Here is a 20,914-nt window from a genome sequence, read left to right as displayed (position 1 = left end):
GGTGTTCAATAGTGCTGCATGGCTTACAATTTGAATGGAAGCAATGAAAGACTTCACGGAGATCAGAGATGTGGCATGCAGTGTTGCTCTGTTTATGAATCTGAAATGCTCCATGCACCAGGAGAACATGTGAAAACCTCTCTTTATTTTTACACACCAACTGAGGATGTGGAACCTTTAAAGGCTGATTCTTGTGTTATAGATCTGATTCTTGTGTTATAGATCTGATTTTTATTTTAGGCAGTTGTAAGCAAATAAGAGAGGTAGAAGCATATATCAAAATGGAAAATGTAATCAAATTTATATATAAAAAAAAAAAAAAAAATGAAAACCATTTTATCTCATATATCTTGACAGTATATTGTATATTGGATGTCTCCTTTTCTTCCAGCATTAGATTTTAGTATTATTTCTATACTCCTCTATATTTATATAGGCCTACTTCTTTTTCTTCTTCTTGATTCCATTTTATTGAATGATATACATTGATGTAGAGATTTCTGCTGTTATCTTCAAAATTAACTAAATAAATTACCTAAATACATAAAATAAATGAATGTATTATATGAATATGAACATAATATGAGTATGAATATACTCTTGGAAATTAATTAAGACTGAGAAGTAAATCTGCATGGAAACAAAAACCTTTGTCTCAGTGAAACCACGCCCACTTTATTTTAAACTCAGTAGCCACGCCCCCTTACCCACCCTTCTCCGCCTTCTTTCTAACGCAACCCCCATAGCAGGCGTATGAGAGCGTGGGTCAAAATGTTTGCAGTCTGCTTGTGGTTCCTCACGAGTAATGCAGCACTCTTTTTTTTTCTACAGCTGTAGCTTGTCGTGCTCAGTAATGTCTTTAAAGCTGTAGAAATGTAGTTTAGGATCTTCTTCCGCTTGTAACTTCTCTGGTTTAAAGGGACATGTAACGATCTGATCAGAGAGACCGCCTCAACTTTCCTTCTGGTGGCTTTAGTTAAAATGCCTGTGTCTTAATTTCAGTTCCTCAGGATATGATTTCGGAGGATGGAAACAAACGACGACGTGTCGGTTAGAGAGCAGCTTTTCCACGACCGGGTCCGAGAGATCATCGTAAGTTTGACTGTGTAAACTGTTTTTAACTCTGATCACGGATATGTAACAGAGTCAGAGCTCCTGGATGACATTAACCAACAAAGACAGCACTAAAAAAGAGGATGTTTGCCAGCATGTTGATTGATTTGAGCTAATGATTGTGAAATGCAAGAAAAATAAATAATAAAGGGGGAGGGGGTGGATCCAGATACTACCTTTTGGAACATTGTGTGCTTATAACCTTTTTTTTTTCTTTTAAAACCTTTTCTTGATATAAAACCCTAAACATTTATAGTATGTTTAATATTAATGTGAGATCCTGTGATAAACTTTTCAGTGTTTTTTTGTTTGTTTTCCTAGTATCCATTATGATTAGGTAAACCCATTGAACCTGTAGTTATTCAAGCACTAGGGAACTGATGCTTAACATATCCTTAATATAAATCAGAATGGAAATATAAACGCATAACCATTTGCATTTCAAAAATGATATCTGAGGCTTGCAAATTCATGAGATAATCAGCCACCTGTGTTTATTATGATGTCTTTATTGGACTTGTCCTCGTATAACGCAAAGTGAACTTCAGTCCTGAAGAAACTTACAACGAGGCAATGATGCTGACCTTTACACTTGGACCGCACAAATCTTACACTCAGCAACTTTCAGAACTCTGCAGAGAATAATTTAAGACATCCATATACACCAATGTCAAAAATAAATCAGGTCGAAATAAACTTGCATTGTTATTGGATAGATCTGGGTCGGATGGGGAAGCCAACCTGTATGTTGACTCGGCTGTTGCAGGAGCAGATCGGTGTCTAATGAAGTCCACAGATGAAGGCCTGGTGTCTTTCAGTCCAGTTGTCAGTGTTGTTATCACAACCTAGCCTGTGTCGTTATGTAAAACTGAACTGTATTTGTTTTTGCTAGCCCTGTGAGCGTGCACTTCCTATGCACACAGTTCCCCCATGTTCTCCTGAGTCACATTCCTGCTGGATGTGGAATATTTTTTTCCATAATCACTTAACCTTGCAAAGTCTGCACTAAAATTCTTTTGTGTTGTAACCTGCAATATGTCACTGTCTTTAAGAACTGGACTCCTATATCTAGACCAGGGTTTCTCAAACTGTTTGTTGCCAGGCACCCAACTAATGGTTTAATAATTTCCATAGACCTTCATTTCTCTGTACAATAATATATTTTCTATTTAGCTTGGAGCTTTTTATTTCTGAAACTTTCATAGACAGAACACCAAGTTGACTTTATTTATAGGCATCCTTTTCAAATGATTGGGATTTGGATTAAACTCATTCAATTCAAGGGACCAATCAAACAGACCACTAACTGTAAGAACCTAAAAAATATAATAACTATGATAAAAGTTGGTTTCCACCCATGTAAATAAAAAAATAATGGACCCCACATCAGAATCAGTGGATCTTGACAGTATATCGTAATTTTAGACTAATCTTTGAGTCTATTTACCAGATTATATAAAGGACCATCTACAGGTTTAAACAAACTTTGAAGATATCTGTAATACAGCATCCTGTCAGCCCTATTAGACACGCTGGTTACTTTGCTTATAAACAGTGTGATGAAACAGAGATGTGCCTATTTGTAGAATTTGTTAGTGGAAAAAGCACACTTGATACAGAATAGAGTAAAAGAGTGGGGTAATAGTGACCATGATTAAGTGTGTGTGGGTGTACATGATGTACTTTGTAGTGCTTCACAGGAGCACACCACTCTCCACTCTGCATAGTGTGCTGTTATGATCCAGCCTGAACAACTTGTTCCAGGTAGTTTGCAGAGCGGCGATCCTCTTCATGAATGGGTTCTTTTGTATATCTAGCAACAGACTTCAATAAAAAGAGACTTTACATACTTGGGGTCAGAGTTGGTGAGAAACATAATTAGGGTCAGGAGTGAGCAATATCTCTGACTTTTCTTGTTTAGCCTAGTTAGAAGCTCTACCTTTGTCCCATGTTTGTCTTGGTGAACAGATAATCTACCCCAAATCATGTTTACACCACAGTGCAGCTCTTCCTCACTCTGTCAGTCCAACTCATTCTGACTATTTTGGCAAGCAACAGCTTTACCAACTACCATAGTTTGGGAGGGGGGAGGAAAACAGAGAACCCAGAGACAACATCCTAAACCACACACAAACAGTAACTTGAGCTCAGGACTGAACTGGGGACCCTGGAGCTGTGAGGTGGCAACTCAACCAGCTACACCACCATTCCTTGATGTAGTGACCTTAGCTAATATTATCTCTCTAGCAGTATAATAACAATAAAATAATAATAAAAGTTAATAATAATGAAACTATTAGCTAACAACCTAGCTCACATTAGTCTAATTATTGTATTAGGTAAAGTAAACCAAGCACTTGCATTCTTCAACTATCTATTGTGTAATTCTAACTAATTCTAGCTAACAGTAGGCTAACTACTATATTTTGTAATTAGGCAAAATAACAGTAGGCAAGTACTCAAGCAGGCTAGACAACATCAGCGATCAGGGTTAATGTGACTATTCTTTTTTTTTTTTTTTTTCTTTTTAATAATGCAGTAATGCCATAATTTACCAAAATGCACACAGACATCTTATATAAAACCACCGAGATAAGTATTACAAAGGAAAATATTACAACATACATTAACCAGTATTTTGTAGTCTGAGTGTAGCTCATTTCTAACTTAAGTTTTACATTTCATTCAACATTGAGTTCACTGAGTATCAGAAAAACAAGTTGACTGTATTTAAACATTTTCAAACCTTTTTTTCTGTCTAGTTCACTGTTTACTTCAGCCAGTTTTTTCACCTGTTCCAGTTCAATGCCATTGTGTCAAAGAAGCCTGATTTAGGAGAAAAAAAATTTTGTTTGGTTTCTAAGATACTTCTCGTCCAATGTAAATAGCTTGTAGAATACATAAGCTGCTCCTCCTTGAAGGCTTTGACATGTTGCCATTGAGAACAGGGTGGATGGGTGACGTTGGTTGTGGTTTATTACGTCTCCTAAAGCCACATCTGTTACTATAGGGAGGAAGGATAGATTCTTTACAGACAGCAGTAGGTCAGGTGGAGAGATTGTACTCTAGTTAGTCAGTTGTGCATCTGAACGCATGCTTTACCAACCAAGAGACATCTGTCACACTGATCTGCCCTCTTTTTGCTGATGTTTACACTTTGGGGTCGAAATTCCTGTTTCCTGCCCTTCTTCCTTTCTCTGAACTCTTCATCCGGTGTTACCTGGAGTGGCAGGATGCGTTTTTATTATGCGTTGAGTCTCTCTTTGTGTTGCTTGAAATAGCCGCAAAAACTAAAACCAGATTTCGATTTCATGCATGTAATCAATCTGGAAGTGCATGAAGAAATGAAACCTGTATGAGGCTTAATCATGGCATAGTGGCTTTGTATAGTCAAAGGGTTAAAGAATTACAAATGGATGTTGCTTCAAGTAGTTCCTCTTTTCTCGCACTGCTTTGTGGATGAATGTGTTGAAACATGCATTGCTGGCTAGAGAACAATGACAAAATACCATAAATAGAATACTGATGAAAAGCCATATTATATCTGCTTGCCTTGCAATATTTAAACAGATTTTGTAGTGATACTGTGCTGTGTTGGTAAACATTGGATTAAATGTTAGAGGTTGCCAGACAAATTGACATTTGGTCAAGCTGATTTAATGTCGGTGCACTCACTCCTTAAATCCTGGTCAGCCACTTTCATCTGCTTTTACTATCCACTGGGAGTTGAGCCACAATCTTCTTCCACCATCTGTCACTGCTTTTATTTCCTAGTTGTCATTCATGAAGACTTAGGGCAGATTCCTGACATTTCTGAAATTGACCTTTTCCTCCTTACCAGTTACATGAAATTAATTACACCAGTTTTTTCTTAATAAAAAAAACAGACAGACTTGTGCGGTTGTAGGGCATTTAGACCCGTGTCACTTTGTTCCATGTCAGAACAGTGATAAGTACTCACAGTTATGCAGGTTTTCCCTTGGAAAGCAAAACAGTTCATCCTGTGATTCATGATTATTTTGCTTTATTTGCTTGTGGAATAATCAATTATTCAGCCCTTTAATTAGTCAATCATGCATGTAAAAAATCGACTGGCACTTATCCATATTAATGATCAAATCCACAGAGCTATTTACAGAGTGAGTCTTGACTATGCAGTTTAGTTTAGTGGTATCTGTTTAATGTTTCGTATTTACATAGCGCAATACAACAGGAATTTCTAATCATGTGTACATGACTGAATGTTAAAATCTATTTTTGTACCAATCACTTAATTTCCCCTCCCTTTCCTTTATTAAATGCTTATTATTATTATTATTATTATTATTATTATTATTTTAGTTGAATGCGGGTGAAAATAGTATTACCCAGGCAGTAAAACAATTTGCACTCTTAAACACAAAAAGGGAGCGTGTGTAACAGAATTGTCACACCCTGATAAGGGTAGAGAATGTATCTGAACTCTGCAGTGCACTGATGTCAAACCTTAGCCAGCTAACTAGTTCTCCAGCAGTAGCTATTTGATTTTAATAGATGAGTTAACTAATTGAGTTAGTGAAGAAGTTAGCTCATATTAGGCTTACTAATCACTTGTACACCAGCTATCTTTAAGCTAACTATTACATTTAAATTGTTAGCCAAGCCTCTGAAAAAGCTAATCATAGGCTATGTGTTATGTTTTGTAAGTAAAAACTGTAGCCAACTCATCAAGCAAGCTAGCTGACATTAAATGTTAAATTATGAGATTTAAACCCAGCATCAGCAATCTAGTTAACGTTAGATTAACTAATATTTTATGTAACTTTAACCCAGCACTAGCACACGAGCAAACATTAGACTACCTAGTGTTTAATATAAGTTAAACCCAGTTCCATCAAACTAGCTAATATTAGACTAACTAGCATTTTATGTCATTTAAACCCAGCCCTAGAAACGAGCTAATTATAGTTATTAGCTATAATTATATTGTGCTATTAAAACTAGTAGCCTAGTTCTTTACCATGTGTTAGCCTTCGCTGTTGGTAGCCCTGAATAAAGGTTGGGAACGTTCTTATTTTCACCCTGGTGAAAACCGTTGATCTGTTAGCAGAGCCACAGCAAATATATCACATACAAGAAAAAGTCTTTGTGTTGTGATATATTTTTGCTCTGTCACCCACCAGAGTATATACTGGTACACGATCAGTTACATAATGCCATCTATCTTTCCATCGTGTCCCCTGTTATAACCGCTTGCCCTGGGTATGCCACGTATTCCACTCTGACTTAGTATCGTAATGGTTGCATTGTGTTCCTCACGCTCCTTTAGTGCTCAGTCCTTTAATAGCTTCACATTTGCGCACGTTCTGTATTGATAAGCTGGCCGTGTGTATAGTCAGCTGTGAATGAGCGCGGCGTGGTGCAGGAATGATAAGCCTGCCATTGTGTGTGTGTGTGTGTGTGTGTGTGTGTGTGTGGGTACAGTGTGATGGGAGAGGTTCCAGGAGCTACTTAGTACTCTGGATGGTAGTGGAGCTCATTTCCAATACTGATAACATACTGAAGGCTAACTCTTTACAGTTTCACAGCTTTACCTATTGTCACTATAAGGAAATGTAATTTCTTTCTTTCTCACCAAAGAACCATTAAAGAACCCATTTTTTTTTCCATCATAGTGTAAGGCTGATTACTGGGCTAAGTGTCATAACTGATGTGCCAGATTAACAACTTTCTTTTGCTTCACACTTAGAGCTGCACAATTAATCATAGTTTATGATTTTTGCTTTCCTTGATTAATGAAAGATAATCGCCTGCCATATTAGTGAGCTTAATTAGAGTTCATTGTTGTTACATGTCCATTTCTATTGACATAGGGACTGATATCTGCATTAAATTCCACATACAAATCTTAAGGTTTATTTGGTTTCACAGTCAATATCAGTAGATTTATGATGTTTTTTGTACAGGCATCTTGCACACCTGGTAATTATTGTTTATTCATTTCTTATAGATTTGCGTGCAGCTCTTTGTCTGCCTATACATCTTGTCCTACCTCATTCTGACACACTTCAAGAAAAATGCCGAGTTTGTTACAGGTAAGTGTAGTCGCCCTGGGCACCTTCTCAGCATAAATGCTGTTTTGCAACCTTGATTTCAAGAGGCAGTATAAGTGATTTGTAGTGCAAAAGCAGTAAAGAAAACCTTAAAACCCTTTGCTTATGTCTGAAATATTTTGGATAATTAATATCGTATTTGCACCTTGCATTGCAGGCATGTTTGCCAATGCATATAGACTGGGTTTTATGCATGTGAACATTTCTAACTCAGGGAAGCTAAGATGATATGCCAGGATCAGTGTTGCAGATGCCAGTGGAAGGGCTTTACGCAACGTCCCTGTCAACATGCTCTGGTTGGGGGTTGTGAGGAATGTTTGTGAGAGATAATAAGTACATGGCTCCTTACCTTCAACTCCCCCAAGCCTGACAAATTGCATCCACTTATTCTGTTTTATCTAGACAAAAAGCACTATTTCTTTGCTCTTTCAGTAACAACAGTTAGGTTTTTCCTCCATTCTGAATGTCGTTTATGAACTTGCTGACTATTTTGGAAAACAGAGTAGTTTTATTAGCTGTCGTTGGATTGGCTGGAAACTTTCCAAATTGTTTCCAGATTGATTGGCATTTTGGAAGGAGCTCATCAAGAAATCTGCTTTACAAGTTTGTTTGTCTGTTTCTAAGTTCTCATACATTTTGCCTTGTGGCTGAATTGAATTGCGCAAGCTTTGTTGGTCTCAATACTTAGGAAGCAGGTCTCTCAGATTTCCTCTCAGTGAGAGCATGTTGTCATTTTTCAATGTATTTCTTTGACCTACAGCTTTTTGTTACATCTTCTCTTCAAAATGAAGCCATTTATTACTTTGTTACTACTGTTTTGTCACAGTCATTGTCTTGCTGTCTGTCTGTACTCTGGGTTTTTCTTCCTTTCTTTCTGTCACTGTGTGTCGGTATCCTGCGGTTTGTGGCTGATGGTAGGTCTTGCTGCCTGTTGTTCTTTCTTTCTTTCTTTCTTTCTTTCTTTCTTTCTTTGTCTGTCTTGCTGTCTGTTGTCTTATTTGTGTATTTCTGCCTCCCTTTCTGTCCTTCTCTGTCTGTGTCAGAATGTCTGTCTGTCTTGTGGCTGTCTGTTTCCTCCTGTCATTTTTTTCTGTCACATTGTCTGTTTTGCCATCTGTGCCTTGCTGTCTGTTGTTCTTTAGGTTTTTTTGCCTTTCTGTCTGTCACTGTCTGTCTATATTTGTCTGTCTGTTACTGTCAAATTTGGCCATAATACCTTAGTAAAGTTTTTACATAATGAAAGGAAGCTTGCCAACAGGTTGATTTGACTCCAACATACGAAATTAAGTAATGCTTAATACTGATACACACTGATAACGTCATTATGATTCTCTCTCTCTCTCTCTCTCTCTCTCTCTCTCTCTCTCTCTCTCTGTCTGTCTCCAGATGACATTGAGGATGCCACTGTGAATAAAATTGTGTAAGTAATAAACTGCTTGACGTGGACTATTGGAACTGCTGTGTTTAAGTAATAAAAAGACTCGTGCATGATTATCTCTGATTGTTAATATCTCCACTGGTTTGCCCTTTGGCCCTCCATCGTGGTGTTTTACAGCTGGACTTGTGTCCATGGGAAGACACTACACTAACACACACCACTTCTCTTTCTTTTGCTTTGTGCCCACTCTAGGCTGTGGTTGTGCACGTTTACTCTCTCTGTAGCCGTGGGTGCAGTTCTCCTCCTGCCCATCTCCATCCTGTCCAATGAAGTCCTGCTCACTTTTCCACACAACTACTACATCCAGTGGCTCAACGGGTCGCTTATCCATGGTACACAAAAACGCACACTCTCATAAACACACACACATGCTCTTACGGACAATAATCTAGAACACCAGTTAATGACTCCACTCAGATTTGATTGATTAAAAGCCGAAAGCACAATATAGGGTGCTTTTATTATAGGGTTGTTTTTTTGGTATCAGGCCAGGAGTTTGCTCATGCAGATCTTGAGCATGCATTCACTTGTGAGCATTGGCACTAACCACAATGGCCAAAGGGTTCGTAATAACAGCAGTACTTCAGTGTCATGTGGGAAATTCAGATAGCATGTGCAAAGTCATTTTCTTTTACCTCACCATGGCTCAAAAGATTTCTAGCAACCTTTCTGAAGACACTATGTTCCTACAATGGAATGAGTTCATGTACTTACAGACGAATTCTTTATAATTATTAGCGTTTTATATAATAAAGTCAAGCACAATGCACTCTGAGGACACATCAATTATTTTAAACAACAGTATATTTTTAAATGGTTATACATTTGTTGCTGATGGATTATTTATCTAATTTTATGCATGCTTTGTTACGCAGGTCTCTGGAACTTGGTCTTTCTCTTTTCCAACCTCTCGTTGGTCTTCCTCATGCCCTTTGCTTACTTCTTTACAGAGTCAGAAGGCTTTGTTGGTTCCAAAAAGGTGATCAGCATTTCTAACTTTCTAACTCCTCAGTCATGTATCACGAATGCACTGATTGATTTGCTCAATGATGGTATCTAAGGGAAATCTGCACATTGAGTCAACATGCCTGTGTGTGTAGTGACATGCCTGTGTGTGTTTTTGTTACAGGGTGTCATGGCCCGTGTGTACGAGACTGCCGTGATGCTGCTTCTGCTCAGTCTACTGGTGCTTGGCATTGTGTGGGTGGCATCAGCGCTCCTCCACGATAACATAGCCAGGGAAAGTCTCTACGGTGTGTATGTTAGAGAACACCTTTCTTTTTGATACACTTTAACATATATAGCTTTCTGTGTAAGTAGAAATAAAACACGTTTATAAGAAATGAATCAACGCAAAGTGAGATTCTGTTACCACCCTGAAGCTGATTACCATCTGAAGTGTTTTATTCATCCTATACCACAGCAATTTGCCAACAGTTATATTTTTTTTATTAATTAATGAACAACATTTATGTTGTTGTGTAGAAAGTTTGCAGAACATTCAACGTTATAGCAGCTATACACAGTCGTTTCCTTGTCAGCCTCTTTTTCCCCCTCGCTTCAAGTTAATAAGGGAAAAAAAAATACAGCTTGTCATATTACAGAGAAACTGCAAAGCCCTCTATCCTGAAGATTTTATCATGTCAGAAAAATTCTAATTACAGCTTTCTTTGATTTACAAAGTGGTGTCATACGTTCTTTTAAAAAAATCTGTTCATATGGAGTATCAGTCACAAAAGTCCCTTGTATGTTGTTACAATAGAAATAATAATAATAATGTATTAGAATGAATGCATTAATATAAACCTTGCCGCTGTCAGAATTGCTGTTATAGAAATTTAATTATTGAACTGAGCATTCAATAGTGCTGTATGAATTATTATTATTGTTGAAAGAGAAAAGGAATATTTTTTTCTCCAGTTACATTATTTCTTACTGAAGAGAGAAATGCAGTAAACATTGCAGTAAACAAAGCTTCTAAAGTTTGTATAAAGTGTAAAATTCTTTGTGCTTTATTGTCTCCAGCTGCTAATCTCAGTCTCTTGTATATTATTTCAGACCTGTGGGAGTATTACCTGCCCTACCTCTATTCTTGCATCTCACTGTTCGGAGTGCTGCTGCTATTATGTAAGTGTATTTTGGGTGGAGTGACCAGAGGTTTATATTACATTTATAATATCCTTAAAATGTTATTTTAATTTTGTCAAAGTGTGTTGAAATTCAGTTTACATTAATTTTATCATGGTGCAGATTTTTTTTTTTTTTTTGGTTATCTTTGATTAAATTCAAAATCAAATACAGACTTGTCTAGTATAAGCTGGTTAAGCAAAATGTCAGTGGTGTCAGAGTATGTCACGGTGTTGATGCATTTGCTTGTACTCCAGCCACTGTGTCCAGTCGTGTCTCAAATGAACTAGAGTTCCACTGGTTCCTGCTTGGATTAGTTCTTGCTTTAAGATATGCAGTTGAGGAAAAGTTTTTTTTTTGTCGGTTTTTTTTTTTTGGTTTTCTCTAATTGTTCTGACTGTTCTACATTTCTTTTCAATAGTGTGCACTCCCTTTGGAATGTCACGCATGTTCAGCATCACTGGAAGTTTACTGGTTAAACCACGGGTAAGCATGCAAAATGTAGGGTTTAGGGGTTCCCAAACAAAAGTTTCTGAGATCCCAAGCCATGGCCACCCTAAATTTGATTAAATTCCAGATTTATTAATTATTAATTTAAGACTACTGTAACATTTGAACATTTTATTATGTCAGTAACATATGTGTAATGTGAGTCACTGATTTACCAGTCTAGTGGGAAGGGTGAGCTTACACACAGCTTTTCAAAACGTCAGGAGGTGTGTTTGAAAGGGTGCATCTCTCTCTGCCGTCACTTCCAGATTCAAACAATACATAAGGAATAAAACACTATGGGGTTTGTTGTTATAGGAAAATAATCCAGTCTGATGTAAAGCCAAGAGGCCTGCTTTATACTTGACGCATGACAGTAGTGATGGCAACACGAGAAGCATTGTTCAAATACTTGACTGTATACTTTTACATCTGAAGGATTAAACGCGACATTCGCGAGAAGGAACGTCAGAGCCAAAACATCCCTGTCTGTCAGGTTTCCAAGTCAAACTGTTTCATGCTCGGTGATATTAAACACCCTGACGAATTCTGGTTCTTTTTTCCATCGTCGTCTTGACTGTTCAAGACTGTTCTGTGTGTCAAATCGAAAATTCTAAGAAAACATTCAAAGAAAATTCAGAAGACTGGTATTCAAAACATACCTTTCAGTAGGTATGAAGGCGACATGGGAGGTTTTTAAACATAAACCGTACTCAATAATTCGAAATAGAATAGTTCATAAGTATGTGATTTGTGACACAAAGCTTATTTGTTTAGTGGAGGTAGATGGATGAGGAAATTTGTTCTTTTTTTTTTTTTTTTTGCCGAATTTCTACACTACTGCCACGTGTCAAGAGAGTGAAAAAGGCTAAAATAGCATGTTACACTCTTCATTTAAATATGGCTTGTTTGAATGCCAGTAACATTTCAAAATAGTAGCACACAATCTGTTTTATAGTTATATTTCTAATATTAATTTGTAAAATAAATAATAAAATCATGCTTGAGAATAAAACAAAAGAGGAGATTGTTAGTTTCTCTCGTGACCCCATTTGGCGACTCCTAGTTTGGGACCCCTGTACTAAGTGAATCTTAAATGTGACAAGTTTAGAACTTTTGGGGGGTAAAAAAAGTACTTGAATTCAGACGTGTGGAGATGTGTAATTGTTCTAGCCTTTTTAGACGATGATTTGTGAATAAACAAGCCTTTCATTAAAACATATAAAAACAATGGAAAATGGCAAAAGCAGGCCAAAGGTGAAGTGATGAAGCTGATGATTGTGTCTTGTTGCACAGCTGCTGGAGGATGTGGAGGAGACGATGAACTGTGCTGTGTTTGAAGAGGCTTCTCTCTCCAGGAAAATCAACAGTGAGTATGGGATTGTGGGTAACATGAGCCTCTATAACTTGTGTATTAATTACTAACACACTTGCTTTCTCTCTCTCTCTCTCTCTCACTCTCTCTCTCTCTATCTCTCTCGCTCTCTCTCTCTTTCTCTTAGGTAACAGCACCTCCTGCTGGCTGATCCTGAATATGGAGGCGATGAAGAAGCAGTTTGTGAGCATACAGGCCAAGCGCATGGCTCTGGGTGAGAACCCGCAACTCGCATGTAGGACTGTAGATTCCCATGAATCCTAACTGTATCTCACTCAGCCTTCATCACTTTTTTTCCCCCACAGAGACACGGAGGAAGGCGTCTGCATGGCAACGTAACCTGGGCTACCCATTAGTCATGCTGCTGCTCTTAGCCTTAACTGTAAGGATGAGCATTTTGCCATTTCATTATTCTAGTTTATTTATTTTTTTTGTAATTTCGGTTCATGTTGTTGTGATGTTGAGGCATGTCAATATTGCTTTTCAGGTGGTGTGTGTGTTGATGGTGTGTTTCCATGTGCTGGAACTGCTTTTTGATGAGTCTGCCATGCCCAGAGGAATGGAGGTAAGTTTTATTTAAAGCTCACAAGCTCATCTCAGTGACACTGAGATGTATGTATGTATGTATGTATGTGTGTGTGTGTGTGTGTGTGTGTGTGTATGTACACAACATAATAGTTTACAGTCCACTGTGCAATAGCTTTCCTGCACAACACTGTTCTGTTGTCCTGCGTATCTGTTGTCCTGTGTTCATTGTTCTGCGTATACTGTTCCTTGTATTTATTGTCCTGCATTCATCTCACACTGTTGCGTATTTGTGCTTTATGTAGTCTTGTGTACTGTCATACTGTATTGTTGTGTGTTGCACCATGGTCCTGGAGAAATGATATTTTGCTCCAATGTATACAAGCTATATAGAGGAATGACAATAAAAACTGACTTGACATAAGACATATACATAATTACAAATCACATAAAGGTTTATATGAATATATATCACATCAAAACCCTATACTAGCCCACCCCCTTTCCTCTGTTTGATATGTTAGGCGTGTATATTTTATAATGCAGTTGATCTTCAGATTTTCAGCTCAGCAAGGAATGCAGCAAAACTGCTGCAGTGCCAGTTTTTGCATTTTAACTTGTCTGCCTGAAAGGATTCTATCATAAGCATATTTAGGATGACTTTTATTTAATATGATTTTTTTTTCACAATGTTATGTCTACGGATATTAACATACAGTATGTGTAGCACTGTGACTATATAGCACTGTGACTATATATTTTTTTTTTCACAGGACCCTCACCTGGGTTTAGCTTCCTTCTCTGTGTTTGGCTCTCTGGGGGCTACAGTGCAAGTTGTTCTTATCCTGTATCCTTTGTCCATGCATGTATTATTTTGATCAAAGTCATTTGCTTGAGACACTGGTGAGCATTTATCACTGTAGCTCTGTTCGATTCCAAATGCACTTCTCTGAAGCCTCATCTCTTCTCACATGGTGTGCAAAAGAGTCCATGATTAAGTGTGTCACCTCCTCTGTTGCAAGATGTGATTTTGTCATAGACCTCTGGCTTCGTCACTCATTCGCTCATAATCATTACTCTCAGCAAGCTAAAGATTCTCCACAAGGGGGCGTGTGTAACAGTGGTGCTTGGTTTCAATGACACTCTAAAGTTCCATCAGAAGTTTAGATGAATTTCCACTAGAGATACATGGGCAGACTATAGTTGCCTGGTTGTAGTTCCAGGAACCAAAAAGGTTGTCCAGGAACTGTTGTTAGACTGTACCTCACCAATTGGTGAAACACTGGTGACCCCTTACTCACCTTTTTTTTTTTTAATACACATCGGTGGTATTACACTCCAACCAGTGAATCATTTCCATGATGCTTTTGTTTTGTATACAAGTGGCGAGTCAAAAATATCTTTGTAATATTTTGTGGGTGCAAATAAAGCAATTTTGTATATCACTTTGTGTTGCTGTACGTTTGCTGTGTGCTAAACATACATAACCATGACAGTTTGTTTCGTTCATGAACCTTAGTGAAAACTTGCTTAATGTGTCCTCTTGTGATATTCATTCATTCATTCATTCATTTTTCAGTAACTGCTTTATCCTGTTCAAGGTCGTTGTGAATCTGAATACACACTGAATGGGACGTCAGTCCATCACTGAACACCATGCACACCCACACACTCACTCACACCTAGAGGTTAATTTATATTCGCTGATTCCACTACCAGCATGTGTTTTGGGGAAGTGTGGAGGAAACTGTAAAACTCAGAGGAAACCCATGCAGACATGTAGAGAAAATACAAAACTCTACATTTTAACAGTAACATGAGCTCAGGATTGAACCGGGGGCTCTTGAGCTGTGAGGTGGCAATGCTACCTGCTGACAAACTGTACTGTGATATTTCATGTTCTAATTATAAGATCATATGCTGTTGTATTGGATGTGTTTTGGCCCTTAATTGGAATGCTAGCTATCTGATGGTGTCTTCAGTGGTGGGGTTCTACAGCTCTCCTCTCTTCAGCAGCCTTCGACCTCGGGCTCAAGACACGAACCTCACACAGGTACAGACACTTCACACACTTCCAGTTCCACCAGTGCAGAAATGCTTTCATTCATTTTTAAACACATTCTCACACTTTGGACTTGCGTGTGTCTCTACAGATCATAGGGAACTGTGTGTCTCTCCTGGTACTCAGTTCGGCTCTGCCTGTGTTCTCCCGTACTCTGGGTAAGCTATGCTATGATAAAACTGTTGTGATTTGTGTATTTGTTAGATGAAAACATGAAGACTGTTTCAAAACTAGAGTCTTCTGCCAAGTAATGTTGCTTGTAATGTGCTGTTCACAAGAGTGTGTTTTAACAAACATTATCAATTCACTTCTTTTTTCATTTGCTGTATGATGAAATTCATTGTTTTCCCCTGATCTTGATTGTACTTAGGAATCACAAGGTTTGATTTGCTTGGGGACTTTGGAAGGTACAACTGGCTGGGAAACTTCCACATAGTATTCCTGTATAACATGCTCTTTGCTGGTCTCACCTCCACCTGTTTAATCAACACAGTCACGTGGGCCGTGCAGAGGGAAATCATCCGTGCCTTTGGTTAGTTTTATGACTTTCTTTTCAGGACATTACTGACGCCTCTGTGTAGTTTTCCACTCATTCCCTGTGTGAAAAGTTGCTTGGATGGATTATCAGAATTGATTGTGGCCTTATCATCTCATAGGAAGTGTGGAAAAAAAGTTAATGAGCTCCCCAGACAAAAAAAAAAGAATCGCATTACAGTTCTTTCCTAATACTTTCTTTATGCATCCCCTTGGCTTGTTAATAGCGCCAATCCTGTCAGGATGCCACTAGCGTCTTGAGCTTCTGTCAGTTGTAGCCCACTTTTTAACCTCTAACTGGGTGTTTGACTCGAGCTCAGTGATGCTTATTTACAAATAATCCTGCAAGTTTTCTATAAAGGAGTGAGGTCTAATAGTTTTACAGGCCAATCAAAGTGTTCCAGAATCTGGCTAAAAACTGATAATCTGGTTTCAATTGATATTCGTCCTTGTGCGTAATGTACTGACAATGTACAATAGGGCTGGTGGTTCTGTTAGCTAGGGTTGGACTGTATATGTGTGTGTGTGTGTGTTTTCATTTGGTCTTTGGGTTAGGTGTTTCCAGAGCAAGACATGTTTCCCTATGGGTTGGTCTCTTTTCCTCAGATAGAAAGAGGACAATTCTCTCAGGAAAGTGGAAGGGGACAGCAGGGGAGTAGGGTTCCCTAGAGGGCCGAAGACTAAATGTCAAACCCCTTCTCCAGCATGCGCACACACACACACACACACACACACACACACACACACACACACACACACACACCATCTGCCCTCCACCAAATACAAATAACCCAGCAGAACACACCCCAACCCACTCACGAGACAGATGGTATCTCTCATTGCGTTTGCATTTACATTTACATCATTTAGCAGACACCCTTATCCAGAATGCTATACAGAAGTGCTCCTCATGCTATTACAAATAGGTCAGGGTCTAAGAATACTATCAAGCTAAAATTGTGTTAGAGAGAGTACTTTTTGTTTAATTGATTTGCTTTGCCCTTAAACCTCGCTTTCAAGATCAGGGTTATTATACACTCTTTGTAAAAAGGGGCAAAATAAATCAAAAAAAGGTCTACTTGAAACCAGTTGTGAAAGGGAAATGCTCTCTACACTGAACCTTTAAATTGCAAAAGTATTGACTACGAACCGAAATAAATTAAACAGAAGGCGAGAATTTGTTTTCATTTTTCTGATATATATCAGTTATATATATTTATATATTTTGTGTGTGTATGTATGTGTGTGTGTATATATATATATATATATATATATATATATATATATATATATATATAAAACGCTTTATTAGGAACACCTACTCATTCAAGGAGTTATCCAATCAGCCAATCCTGTGGCAGCAGCTCAGTGCAAAAAATCATGCAGATACAAGTTAAGAGCTTCAATATTCACATCAAACATCAGAATGAAGAAAAAATGTAACTTTGTTCGTGGCGTGGATATTGATACCAGATATATTGATTTGAGTACTTAATAAACTGCTGATATCCTGGGATATTCACACACAACAGTCTCTAGACTTTATATAGAATGGTGTGAAAAACAAAGAACATTGAGTGAGCGACAGAGTGGAAACGCCTTGTTGATATGAGAGGTCAGAAGAAAAACGCCGGCTCGGTTTGAGCTGCCAGGAAGGATATAGTAACTCATATAATCACTCATTACAACCATGGTGAGAAGTAAAGCATCTAAGCATGCACAAACCATCAAACCTTGAGGTGGATGGACTACAACAGCAGCAGATCAAATTGGGTTCCACTCCTGTCAGCCAAGAACAGGAATCTGAGGCTATCATGGGCACCATGCCATGGTTAAAGTCAGAAGGATCACACTTTTTCCTTATTCTGATGTTTGATGTGAACATTAACTGAAGCTCTTGACCTCTATCTGCATGATTTTATGCCACATGATTGGTTGAACTGCTAACTGCATGAATGTGCAGGTGTACAGGTATTCCTAATAAAGTGGATGGTGAGTGTGTGTGTGTGTGTGTGTGTGTGTGTGTGTGTATGTATATATATATATGTGTGTGTGTGTGTGTGTGTGTGTGTGTGTGTGTGTGTGTGTATATGTATATGTATATATATATATATATATATATATATAAATGAAAGTAATTTAACATTTCTTAACATTTAACATTTCTTGCTTACTCTCTTCTTTCCATAAACAGGTCTCCATCGCCTGCCTTTTACCGTGTCCCGATCTGCAGTCCATTTCAGGCTCCTGTTGGCAAGTGGACTCTCAAAAATCCAGTGATGGAACCAGTTGAGGAAGCATTTTTAAATCCAGTGGAAGATTTGAGACCAGAGGCAAGACGTGTTCAGTCTATCAGCCTACGAGTGAACAGATCACCAGAAGGCTGGTGGAGGAATGAGGTTTCTTACAGTCTGGTGAAGGTCAAAGCAGCTGCTTGTGAAGTGATACTCACAGCTTCACCTACAGGACCTCAAGTGTTTAAGCTTTCACTGCAGCTTTTATTGCAGGTACCATGTGTCTCTTATTGTGGTTCCACAAACACATGAAGTTCTTAAAGAGGGGTCAAGGCTGCCTTCATGTTCTCTAAAGGTCATGTGTTTACATTTTCTGAACAAATGCCTTAATGAAAAATGTGCACTGGCTGTCAGAGGTGTGACTGACACATAAACATTCACTGAAGCTATTTCAGAGAATGACCTCATAAACTCAACTGTCCCTTTCCTGTTGAGCTCTGTAGAGCAGAGCTCGGCCAAGACGCCTTCCTCCCATCCACCACTATTTTTAGTGTGCATCCATCCCATTGCTGTTCCTCAGTGGGTCTTAATGACACTTTTGGAGGAAGGCTGTTGCAGGAAGCCCAGTCTGATGAGAGAGGGAGGATACAGGATGCTCCTTACATTTAGATGAAACAGTCTCATTAGATTAATAGAGAGTAAGTTTCTTCTCATGGAATCTTTTCCCTCAGTGTTCAGAAAGCTCTGAGTTCTACACAAGAGCCATGTTTATCTTTTATAGTTGAGTTTCATGTGCACCTTAATTCAAACTTGCCTTCAAGATCCTTTTGTGATAAATCCAGGTTTTAAAAACTGTCTTGGACCATTGTAACTGTGAATATTTTTTATTATGTGGTAACCATGTGCAATAATATGTTGGGAGTGTTTGTTGGATATATTACGTTCTATCAATGCCAGTCCTAAATACATGATATGCAATGTCTAGTCAGTGAAATGCAAATGCTTTTTAATTACAGATATACAGGGAGAATTAGCTGTCATAACTGACAGTGATACTGCTTTTCTTCTATAATTGGTTTTTTTTTTTTTTTTTTTTTTTTTTTACAAACTATTTATACTTATCACTTTTACTTCATGTGCTGTATCAGCATGTTTTAAACAAATGTTCTACAAGTAATGGCCAGAAGGGGACAGTGTATTCCAGTCACTCTACAAGGTTTTGATTAATATGCCCTTTATTTCATATTTCATTAAAATATGGAATGGCTTTTTTTTTTTTTTTTTTTTTGCGCTCTCTTACACTACCTTATCAGTGATGAGCTCACTTTTTCCACAATATGCATTTGTATTACATGTGGTTGATGTAGCTGGTAGAAAGACTGCAAGATGTTTTGAGCTGTCTTAATTAGAAATTACAAGGTATAGAAATCATGTATAGGTTTGTTAAATTGTTAAAAAGATATTTTTTAAAAATAAAAAAAATCCAAAAAAAAAAAAAAGTGACAATGCAGTGACAAGGGTCGAAAAATAGTAATGAATTAAAATGAAACACAATTACACACTGTTTACATCATCTGTTAATGAACTTTTGAATCACACAAAAGAACAATAAATGTATTTTCATCTGTTTTTCTAAACACTGTCTCTTTGTCCTTTGTGTAGGAAGATTGTTAGTTACTTGAATGGCTGTAAAGGGCAAGAGTTGAAGTACATCTTTCCAGAAGCGTTACGTAAAAGGACTAGAGTTCCTGTCATGCTAAACACTATGCCACCTCTTTGATTGCATCCTTGTTTTGTTGGGCTTGCGTGTCTTTTTATACACCTACCCCCTATGCTGAGCTGTCCAGCTTTAATCAGCAGCGTCTTTGTGTCCAGAGTCTGTCAGCACTCCTGTGGAAAGGGACGCCGGTGCTTCTTCAGCCTCTGCTTTCCTCCACGCAGATGCCCCTGGCACATAAACCTCTGCATCATCATCAGCAGAGCCCTGGCCACGTGCACTCTCTCCTTCACCCCCTACATCACTGGCGTCTGTTTTCTGTGGCTAGTGTTCATTTCCTTTTCCTTTTTGTCCATCATTCGTAACAGAAAAAGAAGCCCGGTCTTCTGATTGCCGTTTCTTGTTGGATGTCTAAATTGAGGATAGTTTTGATTTTTGCAGCTTTTTTTCTCTCCATTTCCTCTGTGCATGTGCTGATAAGAGCCTAAGCTACAGCAGATGTTCTGTGTACATGTCCTATTTTCTTTTTAAATAAGTAAAAAAAAATGCACCTAGGTCATATTCCTCTTGGTTACGATTAACATAGATTATTTAGGAAAGTATGGAAACTCTTGTTCTTTGCGTGCATGTTCTTTCCTTATCAGCTTATCTTATGAGGGAGGGAGGGGGGGGGGGGGGGAGCAGACGTCCTTGTCACAAATTCATTGTATTTCCCTTCCTGAACCTGGTGTAAAGGGTGGACACACATCACAGCTTTTGAGTAACTGAGACCATTTGACTGGTCAGAATTACTTCAGCATATCAGACACAAAGCGGGAGACGGCCAGCTTTTCGTGGGATATGATAGGCTATCTTTATTGTCAAAACACAAGAATGAAGAGGGGGAAAGACTTAGATTAGCTTTCCTGACAGTTAGCTTTTTGAAGTGTGAGCCAAAGTGCACTAGGAACTATTATTCCTACGGGCAAATAGAAAACTGGTGGCAGGAAAAGGCGAGACTTCTTGCTAATCAGCTGATAATGGGCCATACTGTCCGCCTGCCGGTGCGTGCCCACACCCTCACCGCACACTCACAGCACACTTACTTCACACACTTCACAAGAGACTAATACCCCCACTGTGAGCACAATTTTTGACATTTTGAAATTTTGGGAACACAGTTGGGTGATTCTACTTTTTTGTGTTCAACTGATATTACATTTACAAAT

The 20,914-nt window shown here is 38.3% G+C and overlaps 1 protein-coding gene across 1 annotated transcript; it reads left to right on the top strand.

Annotated features, from left to right (window-relative positions):
• Positions 1-736: 736 nt before the first annotated feature.
• lmbr1l (limb development membrane protein 1-like) lies at positions 737-19,626 on the top strand. The gene is made up of 17 exons (XM_026921360.3): positions 737-1,092; positions 7,103-7,187; positions 8,592-8,625; positions 8,836-8,975; positions 9,519-9,622; positions 9,773-9,896; positions 10,702-10,770; positions 11,192-11,256; positions 12,556-12,628; positions 12,762-12,848; positions 12,940-13,016; positions 13,122-13,199; positions 13,933-14,006; positions 15,122-15,212; positions 15,313-15,379; positions 15,592-15,753; positions 17,950-19,626. Exons 1-17 carry the CDS (start codon positions 1,027-1,029, stop codon positions 18,033-18,035), a joined length of 1,482 nt encoding a protein of 493 aa, XP_026777161.1. The 5' UTR covers positions 737-1,026; the 3' UTR covers positions 18,036-19,626.
• Positions 19,627-20,914: the final 1,288 nt, after the last annotated feature.

Source organism: Pangasianodon hypophthalmus, chromosome 16 (assembly GCF_027358585.1).
Source record: "Pangasianodon hypophthalmus isolate fPanHyp1 chromosome 16, fPanHyp1.pri, whole genome shotgun sequence".
Taxonomy (NCBI): Eukaryota; Metazoa; Chordata; class Actinopteri; order Siluriformes; family Pangasiidae; genus Pangasianodon; species Pangasianodon hypophthalmus.
This window is presented reverse-complemented; position numbering and strand designations above follow the sequence as displayed.

What these genes read in the sequence shown, in the direction of transcription:
- lmbr1l (XM_026921360.3), top strand. Translation starts at nt 1,027, where the DNA reads ATGGAAACAAACGACGACGTGTCGGTTAGAGAGCAGCTTTTCCACGAC. An exon ending in CAACGGGTCGCTTATCCATG is followed by an intron (nt 8,976 to 9,518) that starts GTACACAAAAAC and finishes TTTGTTACGCAG; the next exon opens with GTCTCTGGAACTTGGTCTTT. An exon ending in GTGCAAGTTGTTCTTATCCT is followed by an intron (nt 14,007 to 15,121) that starts GTATCCTTTGTC and finishes TTGGAATGCTAG; the next exon opens with CTATCTGATGGTGTCTTCAG.